Source organism: Cyrtonyx montezumae, unplaced genomic scaffold (genome assembly GCF_038088225.1).
Source record: "Cyrtonyx montezumae isolate F1298 unplaced genomic scaffold, pur_monq_1.0 scaffold_20, whole genome shotgun sequence".
NCBI classification, from domain to species: domain Eukaryota; kingdom Metazoa; phylum Chordata; class Aves; order Galliformes; family Odontophoridae; genus Cyrtonyx; species Cyrtonyx montezumae.
Genome location: NW_027071937.1, coordinates 8,588,170 through 8,607,071, shown reverse-complemented (window position 1 = coordinate 8,607,071; position 18,902 = coordinate 8,588,170). Strand labels below are relative to the sequence as shown.

Genomic DNA, 18,902 nt, shown 5'->3' with positions numbered 1-18,902 from the left:
AAAGCCCTTCAGGGCCAGGAGGAGCTCCTCAGACTGTTGTGAGATACAGAACTGCAGAGATTGCAGAGATGTGCAGTGCAGGAGCTAGCCCAGCTCTCCAGCAGCAGTGTGGGAGAGGAGCGCGGGGGGGCCCTTCTCACACAGGTGCAGCAGCTCTGGCTGTGCAGAAGCAGTTGTGCTGGGTGGGGATGGATGGGGCTGGAAGTGTGCACAGCACGTGCCACTGCTCCTCGTGTGTGCTGGCAGCTCCCTGTACCTCGGCCTGTGCGTCCCACAAGTTTTCCTGACTAAATCTCAGCACCTCGCTGAAGTCATTGTCGTGCCCCGTGCCTCCCTGCAGCCCGTGGTCCTGGAAGGGAGGAGGGGAGGAGGCTCGGGGGTTGTTTGCCCAATCCTGAGCCAGGGATGGGTACCTCCAACAGAGGGGCTGCCCTGGCTCCTGCTCAGTGCTCCACAGAGTGAGTGGGGCAGCACTGGGACGCGATGGGATGTGCACCAGGGAAGGTTGAGGACCCCCACTCTGTAAAGTGCCCAGCCCCTGTGCAGGCTGCTGGGGGTGGGATGGTGCCTCGTGCTCCCAAACCCCTCTGGTGCAAAGCTCTCCTGGCCTCGGGTGTATGGACAAATGACTGCAGACGGCTCCAGACCAATGTGCATTTTTAATATCTTTCCCGGGTGCCGTTCCCCGGCTGCCAGGTCCCTGTGCGTACAGCCGGAGCCGGGGCTGTGGCTCTGCTCCGAGCGCAGAAAGCTGCTTTCTAACAGCGTTTCACCAGCAGATAAGCAGCACAGACATTTCCCATCCCATCTCGTGTGGTCCTCTCCGCCGGGTGGGGGCGGACGATGCCCATCTCCGACCCCCGAAGTGCACCACAGTACTGCGGATCCTGGCGGATCGCCCTCGGCACTCTGCGGGGCGGCCACAGCCCACGGAGCCCACGGAGCCCACGGCCCTTCTCCTGGGTCCTGGGGGTGGATGCAGCCCGAGGAACGTTCCAGGGCGTTGTGTCGGCGCGGCCGTGCTGCCCTGCGGTGTCTGAAGGCTCCGGGAAAGCCGTGACCGCAGTGCGGGTGCAGCCAGACCCCGGGGGGTAAAGGAAAGCGCTGAAACCTGTTAATTTTTAGCGAGTCCGATGCTCCGGGGCCGACGTTGGTGCCGCACGGCCACAACTGAGCGCTCTGCAGCTCACGCATCGTGGGGCTGATCCCGTGGGGTGCGGAACCCCCATCCTCTGCCCATCTCAGCGGGATCCGCTGCGCGCTGAGGCCGAGCCCGAAGTCCCTGAGGCACCCGTGGGTCCGCGGTGTCTGCCCGGAGCAGAGCCGGGCTCCGGCACGGGACGGCGGGGGCCGCCCTGAGCCCTCCCGTCGTTACTTAAGGAAGACGAGCAGGAAGAAGGTGGCGACGATAAGGATGAGGATCCCGGCGGCGAAGCCGAGGCGCAGGTTCTCCACGGAGGTGAGGGGCGGCTGCGAGTCCAGCAGCATCCCCCGCCCCGGCAGCCCCAGCACGAAGGCCCCCGGCGCTTCGGGGCCACGGCGGAGGCTGCAGGGGGTCACCATGCCGCTCACCGTAAAGACGGGAGCGTGGGCCGCGCACGCCACCTCCACGGCCACGGAGCGCCCCGAGGCACCGCGGGCACCGCCGCCTTCATTCCCTTCCTCCTCCTCCCCGGCCGCGAGCCGGGCGCGGTGCGGGGTCCCCGGGACCGACGTCGTCCCCCGGGCGCCCGGGGCCGTGTCGGGCACCGGGGTCACCATCCTGCAGAAGGGGCAGCTGACGAAGGCAACGGCGGCGGCGCGGCACACCAACTTGCGCAGGCAGTTCTGGCAGAGGGAGTGACGGCAGGGCAGCTGCTGGGGGGCCCGGCCGCCCCCTCCGCCCCGGTACGCCTCGTAGCAGATCCCGCATTCCCCGTTGGCCTCCGGCCCCGCCGCCATGCCGCTCCCGAGCGGTGCCACGCGGCCGCTCCCGCTTCGGAAGACCGGAGGCGGTTGGCGGCCGTGCCCTGGAAGGCGGGGGCTGAAGTTCGGACCGGCCCCGGGGTGCCCGGCGGGGCTGCCCGGCTCCTCCTCCGCTGCCCGGGACCCCGAACGGACGGAGGGATGATCGGCCCCGGGGCACGGCCTCGCGATGCGTTATCTGCCCGCTGTCCGTCAAACGAAATGCTTCGCTTCTTCTCTTCCTTCACAGAACCGCGAGATGCCGAGTACCTCGGCGCGACGTGCCGCTCCCGTCGTTTTGCTTTCCGAGGAGCGCTGCGTGCCCAACCCGGCGGCCGTCGGTGCTCAGCATCGCATCACCGCCGCCCCGACCGCCGCCGTCCAACCCATGTGCGGCCGAGCGGGGCCGCTCCCGAGGACGAGGGGCGGCCCGGCCCCGCCCGCTCCCCCCGCCCCGGGCTTCCCGGGCAGGCGGACCTTGCCCGGGGCTCTGTCACTCATTACCGCCGCCCCGGGAGCACCGCACTCAGCCCGCGGCCCCCGGCACCGCCACGAGAGCGGCAGTGATGCGCTGCTCCCCGCCGTGCACCGCTGCCGGCACCACGCGCGGGGTGACGGAGCCCCGAGCTGTGGGCGTGGGCCCGGAGGAGGTTTCGCGGGGACAGGCGGGGCAATAAAAAGGGAGAGAAGAACCAGCAGAAACCAGTTGGCTTTAATGGCTGCTCCTGCGGGAAAGGGCCGCAGCGGGACCGCGCTTATCTCGGTTTTATACTTAGGGTGAAGAGAATAATAGCCCCACTGGGACTGTTACTGATTAATGGCAATGCCAACACACGCACACAGGGCACAGCTGGCTCTCGTGGCAGGATGTCTCACTGAGGAATGTCTTCTGCCCACAGCTGTCCTCCAGCCCCGGCTCTGAGGCGGCTGTGGACCACAGAATCCTATCAGCACAGATGTTGTTCCTCAAAGGGAGTGAGACTGAGGGACGGAGAGCACCTCACTCGGCCCTGCCCCCACTGCAGCCCCCCCAGCCCCACTGCCACCGGTTGCCAGAGCAGAAGCCCTGCACCTTCGGCCATGACAGGAGCATCCCAGAGCATCACACATCCCTGGACACGTCCTCCCGAAGGAGAATTCACCAGAGCACAAGGGCAGTGCCGTGCCCACAACAGAGGAGCTGCAGAGTCCTGGTGGCACCGACTGCATCCCTGCTGAGAAAGAGGCAATTCCAAAGGCAAATGCACAGCCAGAGCAAGCACCAGCACACCCAGATCCGTCCCCCAGTGCTCCCAGGCTGGGCGGGCAGGCAGGCAGGCTGGATGGCGGATGGAGAATGAACCCAAGGCAAAGGCTGAAAAGCCACCAGGAGGGTGGAGGGCTGCTGAGAGCCCTGTGTGCAGCCAGCAGGCAGCCAGGGCTGCGTGCAGGGAGAGGTCACGCTGTGCGAGTGGATTTGGTACTGACACAGAGGAGCCTTGCTCTGTGTGCTGAGCTGGGCAGCCGTGCCTTCCTCCAGCCTGCCTAGCTGCCATAGAAGATGCGGATGCGCTGTGCGATGTCCTTGCGGCACAGGGGACAGCTCTGCAGCTGCTTGCAGCAGGTCTGGCAGCAGCACACGTGGCCACAAGGCAGGAAAATCGTCTGGGCCTGTGGGAAGAGAGAGCAGAGGACACAAACTGTGCTGTTGTACCATAGTCTCAGCACCACCACACTTAGTCAAAGTACAGGAGGAAGCTGGGGGTGATGGTTGACACCTATAGCACCTATAGTTGCAGACTTGGGAGACAGAGCCAGCACCCTGAGCCCCTGCACTGTGCAAAGAGTGCACAGGGAAACAGCCCTGGGGTGCCACGTCCTGGCTGGCCCTCACTCCACCTCTGCTCTGGCAGCACATGTGCTGGGTTCTCACCTCCTGCTCCATGCAGACGACGCACTCTGACTTCTTCTCATCCCCTTGCAGCAGAGGAGCAGTGGGGACCACTGAGCTCAGGGCCTCCTCCTCAGGGGCACTGGGTTCTGTGGCTGCAGGGACCTCAGTGTCCTCTGTCCTCAGCAGCTCTGCAACCACAAGCAGAGCTCTGAGCTCGAGGAGAGCTCCATCTCCCACCACACAGGGACAGCTGCAAGCTCAGGGCTCAGAGAGTCAGTGGTGACAGCACAGCACTCCCCACCACTCCCCCCTCCACACACACACAAGCCCTGCACAGCAATGCTCCCCATAGGTGGGCATCTGGCCCTGCAGATCTCCCTTCTGAAGGCTCAGGTACTGCACGACGTGACAAGGAGCAGGCAGAAGAGATCTGCTGGTACCTGGGATCGTCTTCGCCACAGCCAGGATCTCCTGCGCCCGCCTGAGGATGGCACGCTGCAGGCCAGCCTCTGCAATGCCCATCTGCAGAGCGAAAGGAGGGCTGTCAGGGGGGGCTGAGAAAGGAGGTATCTCCAAGAGAACAACACAAACTCTTTGGCCGTGCTGGCAAGACCTGTTCACGTCACAGGGGAGAATCTCCATCAGGCATCAAAGCCGGGATGAGGAATTCCCCACGTGCTGAAGGGACACTGAAAGGCAGAGCTGAGTTACAGCTCACCCTGCAGGTGCTCTGGGAAAGCTGTCACCTGCTTGCATGGGGCGTAGGGTAGCACCAGCATCTCCCCCTGCACCCATGTGGCACAGCAGGAGCTCCAGCACTCTGTCCCGTGGCACAGCCACGAGCTCAGCTCAGCAGGGTCAGTCGCAGCCGAGCGTTGCGCTGCGCTGTGTATCTGCTGTCTCGTACCTTTTCCAGGTCACTGGCAGTCATGGTGCTGAGCACTTGCAAGGAAATTCGATGGTGTGCAAAGACAGGCACATACTGTTCAGCTGACAGCTCGATTAAAAGGTTCACCAGCTGCTTCTCCAAGCCCTCCTCCTGCAAAACACAAGGCAAGCTCTCAGACTTCGCCCTGGAGAAAAGGTGTGGGGCACTGCTGCCTGACACCATGCATGGCTGGTGGCAAGCAAGGCAGTGCACGTGCTCCTGCTCTCAGGAACAAGGCCCTGCTAAAAGCAAAATGCTGCATTATGCTGCCCTGAACGCACTAAAACTCATCGGCCCAACACCCAGAGGAGCTCCGGCCCCAAATGTTTTACGAGCGAGATTCAAAATGCCTTGGTTTTGGAAGAATGAAACACAGCGGTTTTGGCAGCTATGTGTGAAGCAGCACCTGCTCTGTCAACCCGAGCTGACACACACCACAGCTGGAGCTCAGATCAATCTCTCTGGGGTCACCCCACAACTATTCCCATAGCACAGAGTCCGTGGCTCAGTACTGTAAGGGACAAAGGAGCTGGGTGGAGCTGTTCAAGGTTTGGCTGAAACAAAACCGCTTCCCGTGCATCTGTCAAGCAGAGCAATTTGTCAGTGTGCATGCTACAGCAGAAGCATTAAATGCAGCAGCAACCTGGAGTTTCAGGGAGAGTGGCTTCTGGTTCAGCAGGCGCTGGTACTGGATCAGCCAGTAGTTCTCCTGTTTGGTCTCACTCTTTGCTTCCATTTCCAACTGAAAAACAAACTCATTCACTCGACAGCCTGAGATAATGTAGTAAGTGGTATTTAGAGCAGCCTGAATTGTACGTGTAAGAGGAAACCAGCAGCCTGGCTGTGTAGGGCTGGCTCAGAGGATGGCCAGGCTGGTCCCACTTTGACCCCCCCATCCCACCCCCTAGGACTCTGCATCCCTCTCTCGCTCTGCCCTAGTTGCTGAAGCCCAGCCTTCTGAAGCTCAGGAGAGTCCAGAGGTCTTCAGAACTACAAGGCCACGTGCAGACACCCAGTAGGATTGTGCTCATCCCCTGCTGTGATTTCTCCAGCAATGGGGAAGACTGTTCCCAGACGGGGGAAGCAGGGGAGGTTTCAGATGACAGGACATCACGCTGCACCAGGGACTGGAGGTAACTCTGCCCCCAGAGCTTACATCAGCACTTTCTGAAGTGTGAGTCTGGACACGACCTCTCAGAGCCCCTCCCTGCTCTTCTTTATCCCCATGCTGACCCATGGATTCTCTCCCTGCAGCCTGCCTTTGTGCATCATCTACAGCCCAGAATGAATTAAGGGCCTTCGTTACCAGTATTTGTTGCAACTCTTCTTCCCTTTGCTTCTTTTCTTTGAGCAGCTGCTGCAGCAGGTAACCAAGTGCTTGGCGTTGCTCCATGATCACCCCCTGCAACAGAAGGACTGTGGCATCCACTTCTCCAGACCACAGGTCTGCAGGAAACCCCCACCCTGATTTCCAGCAAAGCACTTACCATATACCCAGAACAGTCACTGCAAATGTTAAAGCCCTGAGCTCCATGGGCTGCACAGCACAGCTGAGCAGAGGGCCTCAATCCTCATTTTGGCATGGCAAACCTATTTCTTACAGTCCTGCTCTGACCATTCACCAGTGGTGCCAACCCTCAGCACACCCCAGTCAGCCCCAGGCAGTGCTGGCCTGCAGCAGCTCTTCATCACTGCACTAACAGTTCACTGAGTGGCATGAGAGGTGTTTGTAGTCCTCCTCTGAATCAAAGAACCACCTGAAAGTACATCTAGAATCCTGCAGGCATGCAAAGGAGCAACCAGCAGCAGCTGTGGACACCCTGTCAGCACTGGTCTCTTCCAGACCAACCTTGGAAAGAATAACCAGTGCAAACACCTCCCTTGCTCAGGGCTTTTTTTGTTGTTGTTCTCCCTGCTTTCCTGTGATTCACCAAGCTCAGTACTAAAGCACCTGTATCTCAGAGGAGGAGCAACAGACTGCTGCACAGCAGGAGTGCTTCCGCCAAAGCACTTTGTGGGCACTGCCTGAGCCATCAGGGCTCAATGGCAGCACGAACTTTTGGGCTGCAGACCACCAAACAGCAGAGGGGAGACAGACAGAGCTGTCCCCAGTCTGCTCTCCTGGTGTGTGCTGGTGTAGCTGCAAACACTGTGCCCCGACAGACACACAGAGGGGGATGAGAATACATCCTCATTTTCTCAGGCTGACTAAAGAGGTGACCCAACCAAATAGAGCACACAAGTCAAAAACTGATGCAAAGGTGTACCAACAAAATTTAAAGCTGAGCTGTTTAAGCCAAACATGAGATTTCTCAACGTGTGACTGCTGATGGAGTCAACCCAGTGAGCAGTGGGATGGTGGGGTGGAAGAGCCTAGGAGTCATGGCCTAGAAATGAAGCAGAAGAGCTGGCAGCCACTGGGTAGTTAAAACCAAACAACACAGCTACGTGAAGAGACATGGGATGCTCAGCAGGCGTTTTTGGGAGAGCCAACAACTGATCACAAAATCCTTCCCCACCCAGCAGGCCTACAGCTGCCCACTCCTATCAGGGCCAGGTTACTTTTCTCTTTCCTGCAAATTCATCGAGAATTTTAAAAGCAGCAGCAATGTTTCCATGTTACAGTGACAAAGAGGGTTTTTTGGTGTCCTGGGGGTAAGTACCCATCTGACTGAGCACAAAACCACCTGGAAACTGCAAGAAGCAAGAGAAGCAAGTGAAGCTTTTGCAATCCCAGAGCAGAGAGAGGGTGGTGGGGCAGTCCCAGAGCCCTACATACCTGCAGCGTCTCTGTGTCCAGTTCTTGCCTCTTTAACTCCAGCTGTGTCAACTGCAATAACTCTGTTTCTATTAATTTAATCTAAACAGAAGATGAAACATTTTTTACTGACATTTGAAATGGTTTTGATTTACACTCTTTCAAAATGAGGTCTAACTGCTGGCCTTGGGGGGACGACACTGCAGAGCGCCCTGCGTTTGGGAACACTAGTGCCCTACCATGACACATGCTCTTTGTCTCATGCCTGAAGAACTGCCTCCACTCTGCTCTAAACACCTTCTGTTCAAGTCTAGAATCACAGTGCAATCAGTTCATTCAGCCAAACACAGCAGCCGTTCTGGAAAGCAGCTGTTATCAAAGTCCTCTTAGCACCACTATTCAAACTGCAGACGGACTGGGGGTGTCTGCAACTCCCATCATGATACATGCTCTTTCAGTCAGGGTAACTGAGACACAGAGAGGTGAAGTGAGCTGCCCAAGATCCCACAGCAAAGCCAAGAAGAGAGCCCAGCTCCCCCACCAGCCAGGCTATCTGTTCTCCCCAGGCCACACAGCTTCCTGTGTGCCACCTACCACCAAATCCCTGCTGACACCAGGGCCCTGCCCTGCAGGATGCTGGTGGGATGGGTTTTGGTAGCAAAAGGCTCAGCCTATTGTTTCAAGAAACAAACTCCCTTTGTTTACAAAGCAAGAGCAAGCAAACTGTGGGGCTCTTACTGATCTCAAGCAATGGGAGGCCGTTAGATTCATCTGTGTAAAATCCATAGGCTTTAAGCACAGTGCAAAGACTGGTCACCAAGTGACTGAATATATCAAAGCCCTTGAGCTTAGCTACCAACTCCAGACCAGAGTCTTTTCTCGTAGTGTCAGATCAAGAGAGGGAAGCAACCAGAACACTGTGTCAGAAACCAGCAACCCATCTCCACACATCAATCACTGCCACCTCCCCAGGAGCTCTTGGTCTTCCCCCGACTGTTTTGTTTCACCTTTTGCAGAACGTTGCTCAGAAAGGCAGGCTGAGAATGGGAAAGAAAAGGTGAACTTATGGCTCAAAGTGCAGTTACAATGTGCTAGATGGAGATGCAGTGGACTCATGTGGAGACGACAGCACTACCAGGGAAACCTGAAGGAAACTGTATTTGCAATTGCAGACCACCCCTACAGAGCCAACGCAGGGCTGTCCTCTACTGACCACTCCCCAGTGCTTCATCCACAACAGTTTTGAGATGACTGAAGCAACAGCAATCCCACTCACTCCACAAATGAAAAATCTGACTTTATACCCTCTCCTACAGTACTGGGAGACTGCAGTTTATCCAGCATTGCACAATGCTTTGTTACAGTGCTCTCAGCAATACAAGAGCTCCCCATTTCCTTCCTGCCCTATGCACACAGCCTTTTGATCTTTTCAGAAGGGTCTCAGCAAATGATGAGGAGCTGGTTGCTCTTTTCTCTACTGCTGACTTACCTGGTTCCTGATCTGTCTGTGCATAAGATCTTTCTTCACTTGGAGAGCTTCAAAGGCAGCTTTCTGCATCTCACTCTAAGGGACAGACAACATCCTGCTTAGTGTGGACTGTTCACACAGATGTGAACGGCCTAAAGAAACCCTGCTGCCTTGCAGTGCCTCAAGTACACATGAACAATGCTAACTCTGCATGAACAGTGTCCCGATCACAACATGGCTTAGATCTCAACAGAAGGTAAAGATGTCTGACCAGAAAGTAAAACCCTCCTTACAGAGAGACATGGAAGTTACAGTCATGCTCTTCAAACACACGTTATGAGTGCTGTATATGAGTCCCACCCCTCAGCAGCACTGAGTACACAGGCTGCCAGGTCTGTGCAACAAGGCATGACTTCCCAGCACCTCTGAGGAACGAGCCAAAGAGGTCTCAGGTTCAAAATGAGGTATTCAAATGCAGAAGATGTTTAGAAACTGCTTCCCAAAGGCATCCAGGAAGCTTGTCCAAAGTCACCCAATAAATCTGCCCTGAAGGCAGGACTCCTCAAACCCTCTGAAATCTCAAAATCCTCTGCAGTAATCATCACACCAGTTCCGCTTCCCATGATCTGTGCTGCTGTCCTTTATGGGAAGTTTCAGTCTAGTTAAAGTATCAACGCATTTTTTCTCTCAAATACCAAAGCTAGTTTATTAGAATACCTGTCTCCAAGTTTAACTAATACTGCTCTATAAAACAATCCTTGCAAACAGCCCAGCCCTGCAACCATTGCTCCCATGCCCGTCACTCTCAACTCTGCTTTTGAATCCTGCAGCTTCTCTTCAGTCTCCCCCTGCATGCAATTTGCTCTCTTGCCTACCTGCTGCAAGATCTGACTAACAGCCTTGTTCTGATCCATTTGTTGCCAAGCCAGTATTTGCTGGAACTTCTGATCCATCTCAGCCAGGCTGCATGAAAATATATTTGTCATGGAGTTATTGCAAATCCAAGCAGGGGCTGTGGCTGCCCCAGCAAGCTGCTCAGGTGATGAATTTGCACATCAGTGTTGGGATCACGCCTTCCATGCACTTGCAGACAGGACCGCGTCTTCTCTCTGCCCTCTGCTGGGCAGAGCACGGCACACAACGTTAATTCTATCCAGCGTCAGCCACTCCCAGATTAAATTTCTCATATTCTTGTAAATCAAAAGAGCTAGAACTTCCTGCATTCACAGCAACGCAAAGCACCCCACCCAGACACAAACAGCATCCACGTAATCTTTCAAGTCCAGAGGACTTTTAATATTCTGTGCCTCCTTTACAATATTGCAAGATGTGAAATATAACTGCTCTGTTGTAACACTGCTCAATTCTACCTGGCTCATTTTCACTGCTCAATTTCACTGTGATGGAATTTTCCACACAGTTTTCCTGGAGTGACATGTTCCATCTTGTATGTATCAGTGGGCATAAGGTCTCAGCTCTCTGGGCAATAAAGTCCAAAGGTTCAATTCTTCTTCCCCTAATTTCTCAGTTTGCTTTACCTCCACAAAGACCCTGCAAGAAGGATCACATCTGAGAACAGAGCTTTGTTTTTAAGAAACAGAATGCGACTCTGTAAACCAACCATGAAAAAACTCAGCCTGCTCTGTAATTCATCCAGCACAACTACCAAAATTCCATGAGTGCAACAGATGAAAGGCTCTGGCTTCCACTAGTGGAAGTTCTGCATCATAACTATTAATACAAAGGAAAAAGAAACAATCCTCTAGATAGTCCTAGGAGGCTCTGTACTACAGTCTGACAGTAGCTAACCAAATAGACCAGTCTAATTTCATCCTCCATTCTTAGCAGGATGTACAAGGTAAAATAAATGGTGTAAAAATGTAATATTCAAAGTACAATTAATATTTCATGTTCTTGTGGTTAAGAGATGGTTCATTTAACTATAGTTCTTTAATTTGCAGTGTCACTCAGCTCACACAGAGCTGTCCTGCTGCATTCCTGCAGATGCAGAAATTCCTGGCTGTTCACATGAGAATTACACCAGGGTCTGTTGGCAAGAAAAGGACTTCACGACAGCATCTCCAGCCCCACAGATGTCCCAGCATACCTGGAGCACGCCTGGCTGACAAGGTCCTGCCGACGAGATTCATAGGTCATTTGGATGAGTTTGTTCTTGTAGCTCTCAGCCAGCATTTGCTGCATGGCAGCTAGGAGACAGAAGTGCAGTCAGGCTGTATCAGGAGCTTGTCTCTAGAACAGACACTAACCTGCCACTGCTGCTACAATAACTTGCAATTAATAGTGCCTTCTCATTTCAACACGTTGTCATTGTTTCCATTTCATTCATTTACAAGGAGATTCATTCAGCTACAGGAATTGTGGCTATTTATTGGGAAGTTACATAAATAAACCCCACTCTGCTTGCATCTCTTCAGTGTTTGGAGAAGCAAAATCACTGCCTTAGACAGGCTGCAGCCCTGTCTGCACCACTGTGAACAATCTGTCCCTAGGGTGACAACACACATCATTCCCATTGTAACCCCAACAGATCTGCTCATGCTTACAATGAGCAGAAATGGTTCCCTTGTGGCATTGTTGCTTACCTTCTAAAATGCTTTTTGTCTCATGAACCTGAACAGTTAACAACTGGTACTTCAAAAATATACTTTGTGTGCACACAGGATGCTTTACCTTCAGCCTCAGACTGCTTGTGCAACACGTTCTAGCTACACCAGGGACACAGCTCACACCTGAGAATCAGAGTGAGTTGCAGGTGGGAGCACTGCATCAGCTACAGTATGTGTACAATGCTACCCCCTCCCAGTCTGCCCCTCTGCATCAAGCCACAAGCAGCAAGAACGTGTGTGCAGCACAGCATTTCCTATACAGTTATCACCCATTAAGGGCACTTCCAAAGGACCCAGGTCATTCCAGTAACCTACCACCCCAAACAGTTATTTGGACTTACAGGCCACTTCCTTTCTGCGTAGGTGCTCTGCCTCTTCCTGTGTTATTGCCATCAGCTGTTCCATCCTTATTCTAGCAAGTAAACAAGAATAATTCAGTCACTCCTTCAAAGAAGCACAGCCTCACCCCTCTCCTGCTCACCCAGCTCATAACCTGAGGCTGAGCAGATTCATCAAGCAACCTGTGCAGGAAAGCCACGTGCTCATCAGAGACTCAAAAGTCTCAGTGACTTCTTGGAAAGGGTACTCTATTGAAAAATAAAACAAAAATTTCCTCAAAACCATGGGTACTATTGCTTCTTACAGAGGAAAGTTCATCCCAGAAGACCTAACAAGGGACTGGGAAGTCAGCTTCCTTCTCTCGAGGCTTGATGAGCACTTTAAAGCTGACTTCAGAGAGCACTGCCACTGTAAGCAGGAGGCTGGTCTCCATTCCTACCTCCCTGTCCCTGTCCCAGCATAATTACACACACCACCACTTAACCTTCCAGGAACTGGTGTGACTTAAAAACTACCTGCCACGCAAAGAGGATATTTTCCAGCCAGGTCAGTTTACTCCATCACAGCACCAGCACTTGGTGGAAGCAGAGTACAACATATCAGTAGAGGAGAGCTGCACAAAACAAGTTTTGGGGGCAAAGTCAGCTCAAAGTGTTGTCTGAATGGCAGCACTGGGTGTGGTGTATTCTTCCTGTACACGTTACTGGATCACCTTTATAAGTGCTTTGCTTTCCAGCAGATTTCTGTTGGTCCTTGATAGTAGAATACAGGGCTCTGTTCCCCAACTCCTTAGCTAGGACCATTCTGAGATGAAAAGGAGGTGCAATCACCAGTCCACAGGGTCTGCCCAACTGGGTAAAACCAAGCACATCTATCTTGCTTCCAAGTGAACAGAATCAGCTGCTAAAGCCAAAGCAGTAGGAAGCCTTTCAGTCAGCAAATAAGAGAATGACCCCTCTGACATAACATGGATTCAAACTGGGGGCTCAGAATTGAGGGTCCCAAAGCCCTTGTCCCTTTTCTAGAAAAATTCATTTCAAGGTTACTCACCTCTCATTCTCCAAGGATTTCAGAATGTCTGAACTTCGCTTTTGCCTAAATAAAGATAAAACAAAAGGTTTTCATAAGGCTAAGCAGCACACCTTGCTCCCCCAAGTAAGCAGAAAACAACTTGGCTTCTCACGCACAGAAGACCAGACTTAAGCAGGCTGGTAACCTTGCACCAGCATTATAGGAGATCCAGAAGATCTAGGTCAGTGCTTAAATATGTACCTTCTAAGAGGAGCACAAAGAAGGAACACTGAGGACCACTGTTCAAATATGTAACTTCCATGAGGAATTCAAATTTTTCCACAGCACCACAAAACTTCAGAAGCACAGATGTGTGAAATATTTTCTTCTGAGATGCCAAATTCCACTTCATTTAAGTGGGATTTTGGCAGTTAAACAACTAACACTCCATCCACATTCACCAATCCTGTTCTGCTGTAAGTGGCAGCTGGGAAAGTGGTGTTTTTATTTGCAAATCTATGAGCACATACTTCAGTGCAGACAAATCCAATGTAGCCAACATGCACGAGAAAGGAAGAAACACTACCATGTCCACAGCAAGGACAGCAGAGGAGTCTGTACAACTTCACTGGTTTTGCAGGGACAGTCTGGCTCTGTAATCAAGCCTGCAGGCCTTTTGGGGAGCTGTGTCCACAGGCTGCAGTCTGGACAGGGACTACAGAAGCAGCATGCACTGCACATTATGGATACATCCCCAGCACTTCACTTAAGTATCACAACTGATCAGTTATCAGAGAGGCCAAAATGAACAATTCAGAGTGGGACAGGAGCCCCCAGTGGATAGAGCTCACTGCCTGCACAGGATGCCCTGTGACTGCCTCACCTCTGATTGTCCTCTATCAGCTTCTGGATACGGCTGGCAATGCCTTGCTCTGTTTGCTTCAGCTCCTGCAGCAGTTTCAGGCGCTCCTCCTCCAAATGGCGCTGGTGCTTTGTCAGACCCTCCTCCAGCCTCATCTGATCCTAGGCCAAGGCAAAAGAGAACCAAAGGAGAATCTGGTCAGTTTAGGAAAGGTAGCGTCTTGTACAGGGCCAGATAATGGTTGCAGTGACCCAGGCAGCTCCTGGGAGATGTTACAAAAAGGAGAACTCTCATCTGATGGGGCAACCTAAACACGAAGGAAATGAGGAACAACTCCAAGGTCCTTCCAAGGAGATGCTGAGAATCTGTGAAGTCAAGCAATTACAGATGGGAAAGATGAAAGAAAAAAAAGTACTCCAATCTGTACAATCAAAACAGCACTTCTCTCACCTGTCAAATGACTGTTGCAGTATCCCTAATAACCCCAGAAGAGAAAGCAAAACACTGAGTATAGTGAGAGAGCTGCTGTCTCCAGAAGGAAAGTTTCTGTATGGAAACACCACTCTGAGTCTGTCTGAGGCAGCAGGCACAGCCCTAGCTCAGCGAGTGAGTAGGGATTAGAGCTCCTACCCAGAAAAGACCTACCTCTCTTACTGTCTGCAGTATCTCATCCTTCTGACTGTTGATCTGCTGAACAAGCAGAGCATGTTCTCTTTGCCCCATGTTCAAGCGCCGCTCAAATTCAAGTTTCTCCTGCATTTTTTTTTCCTGGGAAGAAAGATGAATGCCAGGAATCAGCAGTGTTGGCTCTGCTCCCTCTCAAATAAGAAAGAATGCTGTCAATGTAAAACAAGCCACATGAATCCCCTCAACTATCAGAGAGAATGCCAAAAGGCAGAACGAGAGGTTTGATAGGAAACCAAAAATTGCAAGGCAGAAGTTGCTGTTCTCTTTATGACAGCCTCCCTACTCCTTGCAATCCCTTTCATAGTAAGGCATCAACCTATAAAACAGAAAGAGAGGGAACTTCTGCTCCAAGCCAGGAGGGAAGTCCAAAATTAAAGCTGTGTTCAGCTCCAGATGGTAAGGGACTCTTGTCTGAAGACAACTAAGTGAAGGGAAGCAGCTAGCCAAGAGCAGACCTAGCCAAAGGGACAGGATGAGCCACATGAGGGGATACATGAGAAAAACTGATTTCATGTGTGTGTGTTGCCTCTACACAGAGCTCAGTATGCCTGTGCCTTACATCCGCTCACCTCACATGAAAAGTAAACTGAGCTTTCAGCACAGATAGGCAAACAAAAGGCTTTCTTGGTGTGAAAGCTCCAGATCCAACTCTGCAGACAGGGACTGACTTAAACTGGAACTGACTGCTCATGAGAGACTCTGCAGCTCATGTGTCAGACAATACAGTCTGCAATTTCCCTATGCTCCCATTTGTATTCTGCAGTGAGGAGTGAGTAGGTTTTGAGGACATTCTGCAAGATCACCATTCTCAAAACATTCAGTTTTGGCTGAGAAAACAGATGAAAAATGGAAACCAAGAAATAGAAATGGTCCTACTCTCTAGATAAAGCATTGGCAGGGGTTTATCCTTACCTTCCTCTTCTCGTAGTCTGAGAACTTGTTCTGAAAAAGAGAAGTACCAGGAGGTATTTACTTCTAGGAGCCATTTTTTTTAGACACCATTAGCCCACATTTTATCTTTCCCTAACTGAGTAAATACATCAAGCAAGGGCACGTAAAGATTAACATATTCCCAAAGTCCAGTCATTCACATTTCTCCAAGACCAGTGAAATGTACTCCACAGAATTTACATAACTTGTCATAATTACAGGTCTAGTCTCACCTTTCCCAGATAGGGCTGGAAAAATGTCCAGCACTTGGCTGTGAATCACTGGGTGTTTTCTGTGTTGTTGTTTTCAAAGTAATGATTAAAACTAATACATCTCAGAAAATCAGCACAATCATAGAAAAACTGGAGCCAGAAGATATCTCTGAAGGTCTGTATGCCAACCTCCTACTCACAGCAGTGCTAATTTCAACATCAGATCAGATTGCTCCTTGTCCTGCCAAGTGACAAAAATCTCCAAGGATGGAGACAGTTCTCTGCAACACATTTCTAGGAGTCAGAAATGATTCCCAACAGCCCAGGGAGGAGGTGAACCACTCACACCCATGGTGCCATGCCTGGTTCTGGTACTGTTGCTCTCTTGTTCACAGGGCTTCACATGGAGTGGAGCCTCACCTGCCACTTGCTCTCCTCCTCCAAGTATCTGTGCACTGTCCTGCCCACCCCATCCACTGATGTTTCTCCTCCACCACTCTCCAGTGCAGGCAGCACGTACTCTGAGGGAGGGTAGTATGCAATTCCACACTCTGGAAGAGATCAGATACAAAACAAGACATTTGGTGCCTGGCAGCATGAATGAGGGCTGGCCTGTCTGTGAGACAGCTTCCAACTGTGCTCTCTCTCTCCAAGCACAGGTGGTATAAGAACTAATGTAGGTCTTGCAACAAGAAGCTGTGATAAGAGAGAGTGCCATCCCATTCCCACCAGGAAGATGATAAAAGCTCAGCATGGAGGGAGGAAGCACAGAAGCAGAAAGTGCTGCTCCCATCTCTAAAATCACAGGAGAGGATGCCCTCCAAAAACAGACTGAGCATTTGGAGTTGGGCTGATGCTCTGCTGAGAAAAGCTTCCTTTACATGAATACAGGCATACTCATTTCTGTGGGGCTGCAAAAGATCATTTGCTCACATTCAAATAAGTTCTGACAGTCCTTTGCTTTCAAGCGTTAGCACAATGCACTTCATCTGCATAAAATCTCTACCATGCCTTCCTGTTTGTATTAAATGCAGTCTTCATAAAGTTGGTTTGTTATTTTTTTCCTCTGAGTTTTCAAACTGTTCTCATATTTCTTAAAAAAATAAAAATAAAAATGTCCCTTTCCTATAGAAAATGAGGGCAGAAGGGACCTGCTGAGCCTACCTCCTTGTTCCAAGGCAGCATCAGCTGAAATCAAGTGGTTCCAAAACCTCCCATTGGAGAAAATACAAATGGGAAAACAAAAGCACAGTGAGATGCAGTGACTTCACACAGGAAGCCTCTGACCCAGCTGTCCTGATGTTTTAACAAAAACATTCTAAATTTCAGTTTGACAGTGAGAAGCAAGCTTCAAGGAAGGAAGCCTGTCTGCCAGCAGAGACTTATTTACACATAACTTCTTGACCTGCCTGCCCTGTGTGCAGAGCATCAGAAACCACCTGAAGCAGAGCCACCCTCACGTTTGTCCTTTCTAAATAGTTAGAGCACAACACAGCCCTGGAAGTTCTCACCAGCATCCAGACTCTTCTTGCTTACCTTTGCAGAGGAACTGCTGAATGGACTCTGTACCTGCACTGCAAATATCGGGTGATGGATAGGTCATGGAAGAAGCATCCAGGGTCAGTGTCTCCAAAACAGAACACACAGAGCACCAAGTTATTGTCACAGCCCAGTCACAGTCCAACTGTTTCAAGCCTGGGACCCGGGAGAATAAACTGCAAGATTTAATTTGTACCCCAGAATAACCAAACCACGGAGTCCTGTCTCTTAGCATGTTAATAGTGCTAGTGCTTTTTAGGACTTCAAAACAAAGGCAGAGTAGTGGAAAGAATATTTATGTCATCCACATCTAGTTGAATTCTGCTGAGTGTTTGACAACTTTCAGGGACGGGGTGAATCTGCTGTCCCTTACTTAAGAACTTCTGAGCTGAAATGGTGACACTTAAGAGAGGAGAGGTACTGTCACGGAGTTTTGTTCTACTGTGGCCACCAACAATATTTAACGTTGCCTCCTGATGAGAAGGACTTAGCAGGAAGGCCCAGAAAGGAACCACTTCACCAAAGGGAGACAACAGAAGAGAATCCTAATGCTGCATCCTCAGGACAGGACAGCATTTATTCCTGTCCTCAGTGCTGGTGTCTGAGTCAGCCCTTTTGCCTGACACTTGCACAGATTAGTACTGACAAATTTGGCAGCCAGAAAGTGACATCCCCATAAAAACGCTGGTGCTTGTATCATTTTGAATGTGCTCTCCAGGGAGCCAGAAACCTATGGAGGCTGACAGTCAGTCAGAGATATATTAACGCAACAGGGGCAAAAACCTCATCAGAAACATTCAATCTGCTCAGTTAGAACCAGCCTGAGTGGAAAGAATCTGAGTTAAACTGAGCACATAGGCTCTGTTTAGACTCTCAGAAGCAGCCATAACTGAAAATACCTAGAGGTTATCCCCTACAGATTACTTTTGCCATGATTAACCCTTGGCAAAAAGTGATCAGAAAAGACCAAACCAGGAGAGTATGCAAAACATACTTTTGACACCATGAGCCACATATGCCCTAGCTACAGTCCCCTGCAGTGAGTGCCACCAAGCCCTAGAAATTCACTTTCTAAGCTGAACTTAACACTGAGCAAGTAGGAAGGACGGCAGCCTGCAGCTGCCCAGGTCAGGCAGTCAGGGCTGGCTGGGTGCATACCTCCAGCATGCGGACGTGAGCCAGCACTCTGGGCAGCTCCTGCAGCGGGTTCTCACTGACATTCAGAGTGCGCAGGCTCCGCAGACCACTCACCGTCCCAGGCAGCTCCCTCAGCTTGTTGCCTATGGAGTGAAAAGTCATTTAGTAGCACATAACATTACCAAAGCAGAAATCAGAAAGCTCATCTACTGGAACACCAACCTGAACTTGTAAGAGCCTCTTACGAGTTGTTTTCCATACTCTGTTGCAGGGACAGTGCTGTCATGGGGTACGTTAAGACTCCAAATACTACATTGCCAACAGAGGCAAATGGGACTCAAGATCAACTTGTACACAGCCCATCCACACAGACCCAACAGTGCTTCCATAAGCCAAATCAGCCTTCTCAGCTGAGGACACCATGACAGACTCAATCTGTGCTCTTTATTAGAACATTTGTAACACGGGATGTTCTTCCCTTGAGAGTAAATATCAGAAACAAGACAAAAGAAACTGAATGTGGGACTGCAAATGTAGCAGTCAGAGACCAGATATAAGCTGAACAGCACTGCTAGGTTCCTTGCTCT

General features: G+C 51.4%; 1 protein-coding gene and 1 long non-coding RNA gene across 2 annotated transcripts in view; both read right to left on the bottom strand.

The window, feature by feature from the left end:
• Nucleotides 1–646: 646 nt before the first annotated feature.
• On the bottom strand, nt 647–1,650 carry LOC136049124 (uncharacterized). Its single transcript, XR_010622271.1, has 2 exons — nt 1,292–1,650; nt 647–1,111 (listed from the first exon to the last, which is right to left on the bottom strand). It is a non-coding gene; the product is annotated as an uncharacterized LOC136049124 (long non-coding RNA).
• A 1,795-nt stretch (nt 1,651–3,445) lies between these two features.
• Nucleotides 3,446–18,902, bottom strand: part of LRSAM1 (leucine rich repeat and sterile alpha motif containing 1) — a 29,704-nt gene continuing 14,247 nt past the window's right edge. Inside the window, exons 8-25 of the mRNA XM_065737679.1 lie at nt 18,337–18,458; nt 17,176–17,266; nt 16,060–16,190; nt 15,410–15,439; nt 14,456–14,578; nt 13,832–13,971; nt 12,988–13,032; nt 11,940–12,010; nt 11,079–11,178; nt 9,847–9,934; nt 8,993–9,067; nt 7,525–7,605; nt 6,052–6,147; nt 5,389–5,487; nt 4,725–4,856; nt 4,258–4,339; nt 3,857–4,005; nt 3,446–3,594 (exon numbers count right to left, since the gene is read on the bottom strand). Of these exons, the coding sequence (XP_065593751.1) occupies nt 3,469–3,594; nt 3,857–4,005; nt 4,258–4,339; nt 4,725–4,856; nt 5,389–5,487; nt 6,052–6,147; nt 7,525–7,605; nt 8,993–9,067; nt 9,847–9,934; nt 11,079–11,178; nt 11,940–12,010; nt 12,988–13,032; nt 13,832–13,971; nt 14,456–14,578; nt 15,410–15,439; nt 16,060–16,190; nt 17,176–17,266; nt 18,337–18,458 (1,781 nt within the window). The 3' untranslated portion in view covers nt 3,446–3,468. The remainder of the gene's footprint in view (nt 3,595–3,856; nt 4,006–4,257; nt 4,340–4,724; nt 4,857–5,388; nt 5,488–6,051; nt 6,148–7,524; nt 7,606–8,992; nt 9,068–9,846; nt 9,935–11,078; nt 11,179–11,939; nt 12,011–12,987; nt 13,033–13,831; nt 13,972–14,455; nt 14,579–15,409; nt 15,440–16,059; nt 16,191–17,175; nt 17,267–18,336; nt 18,459–18,902) is intronic.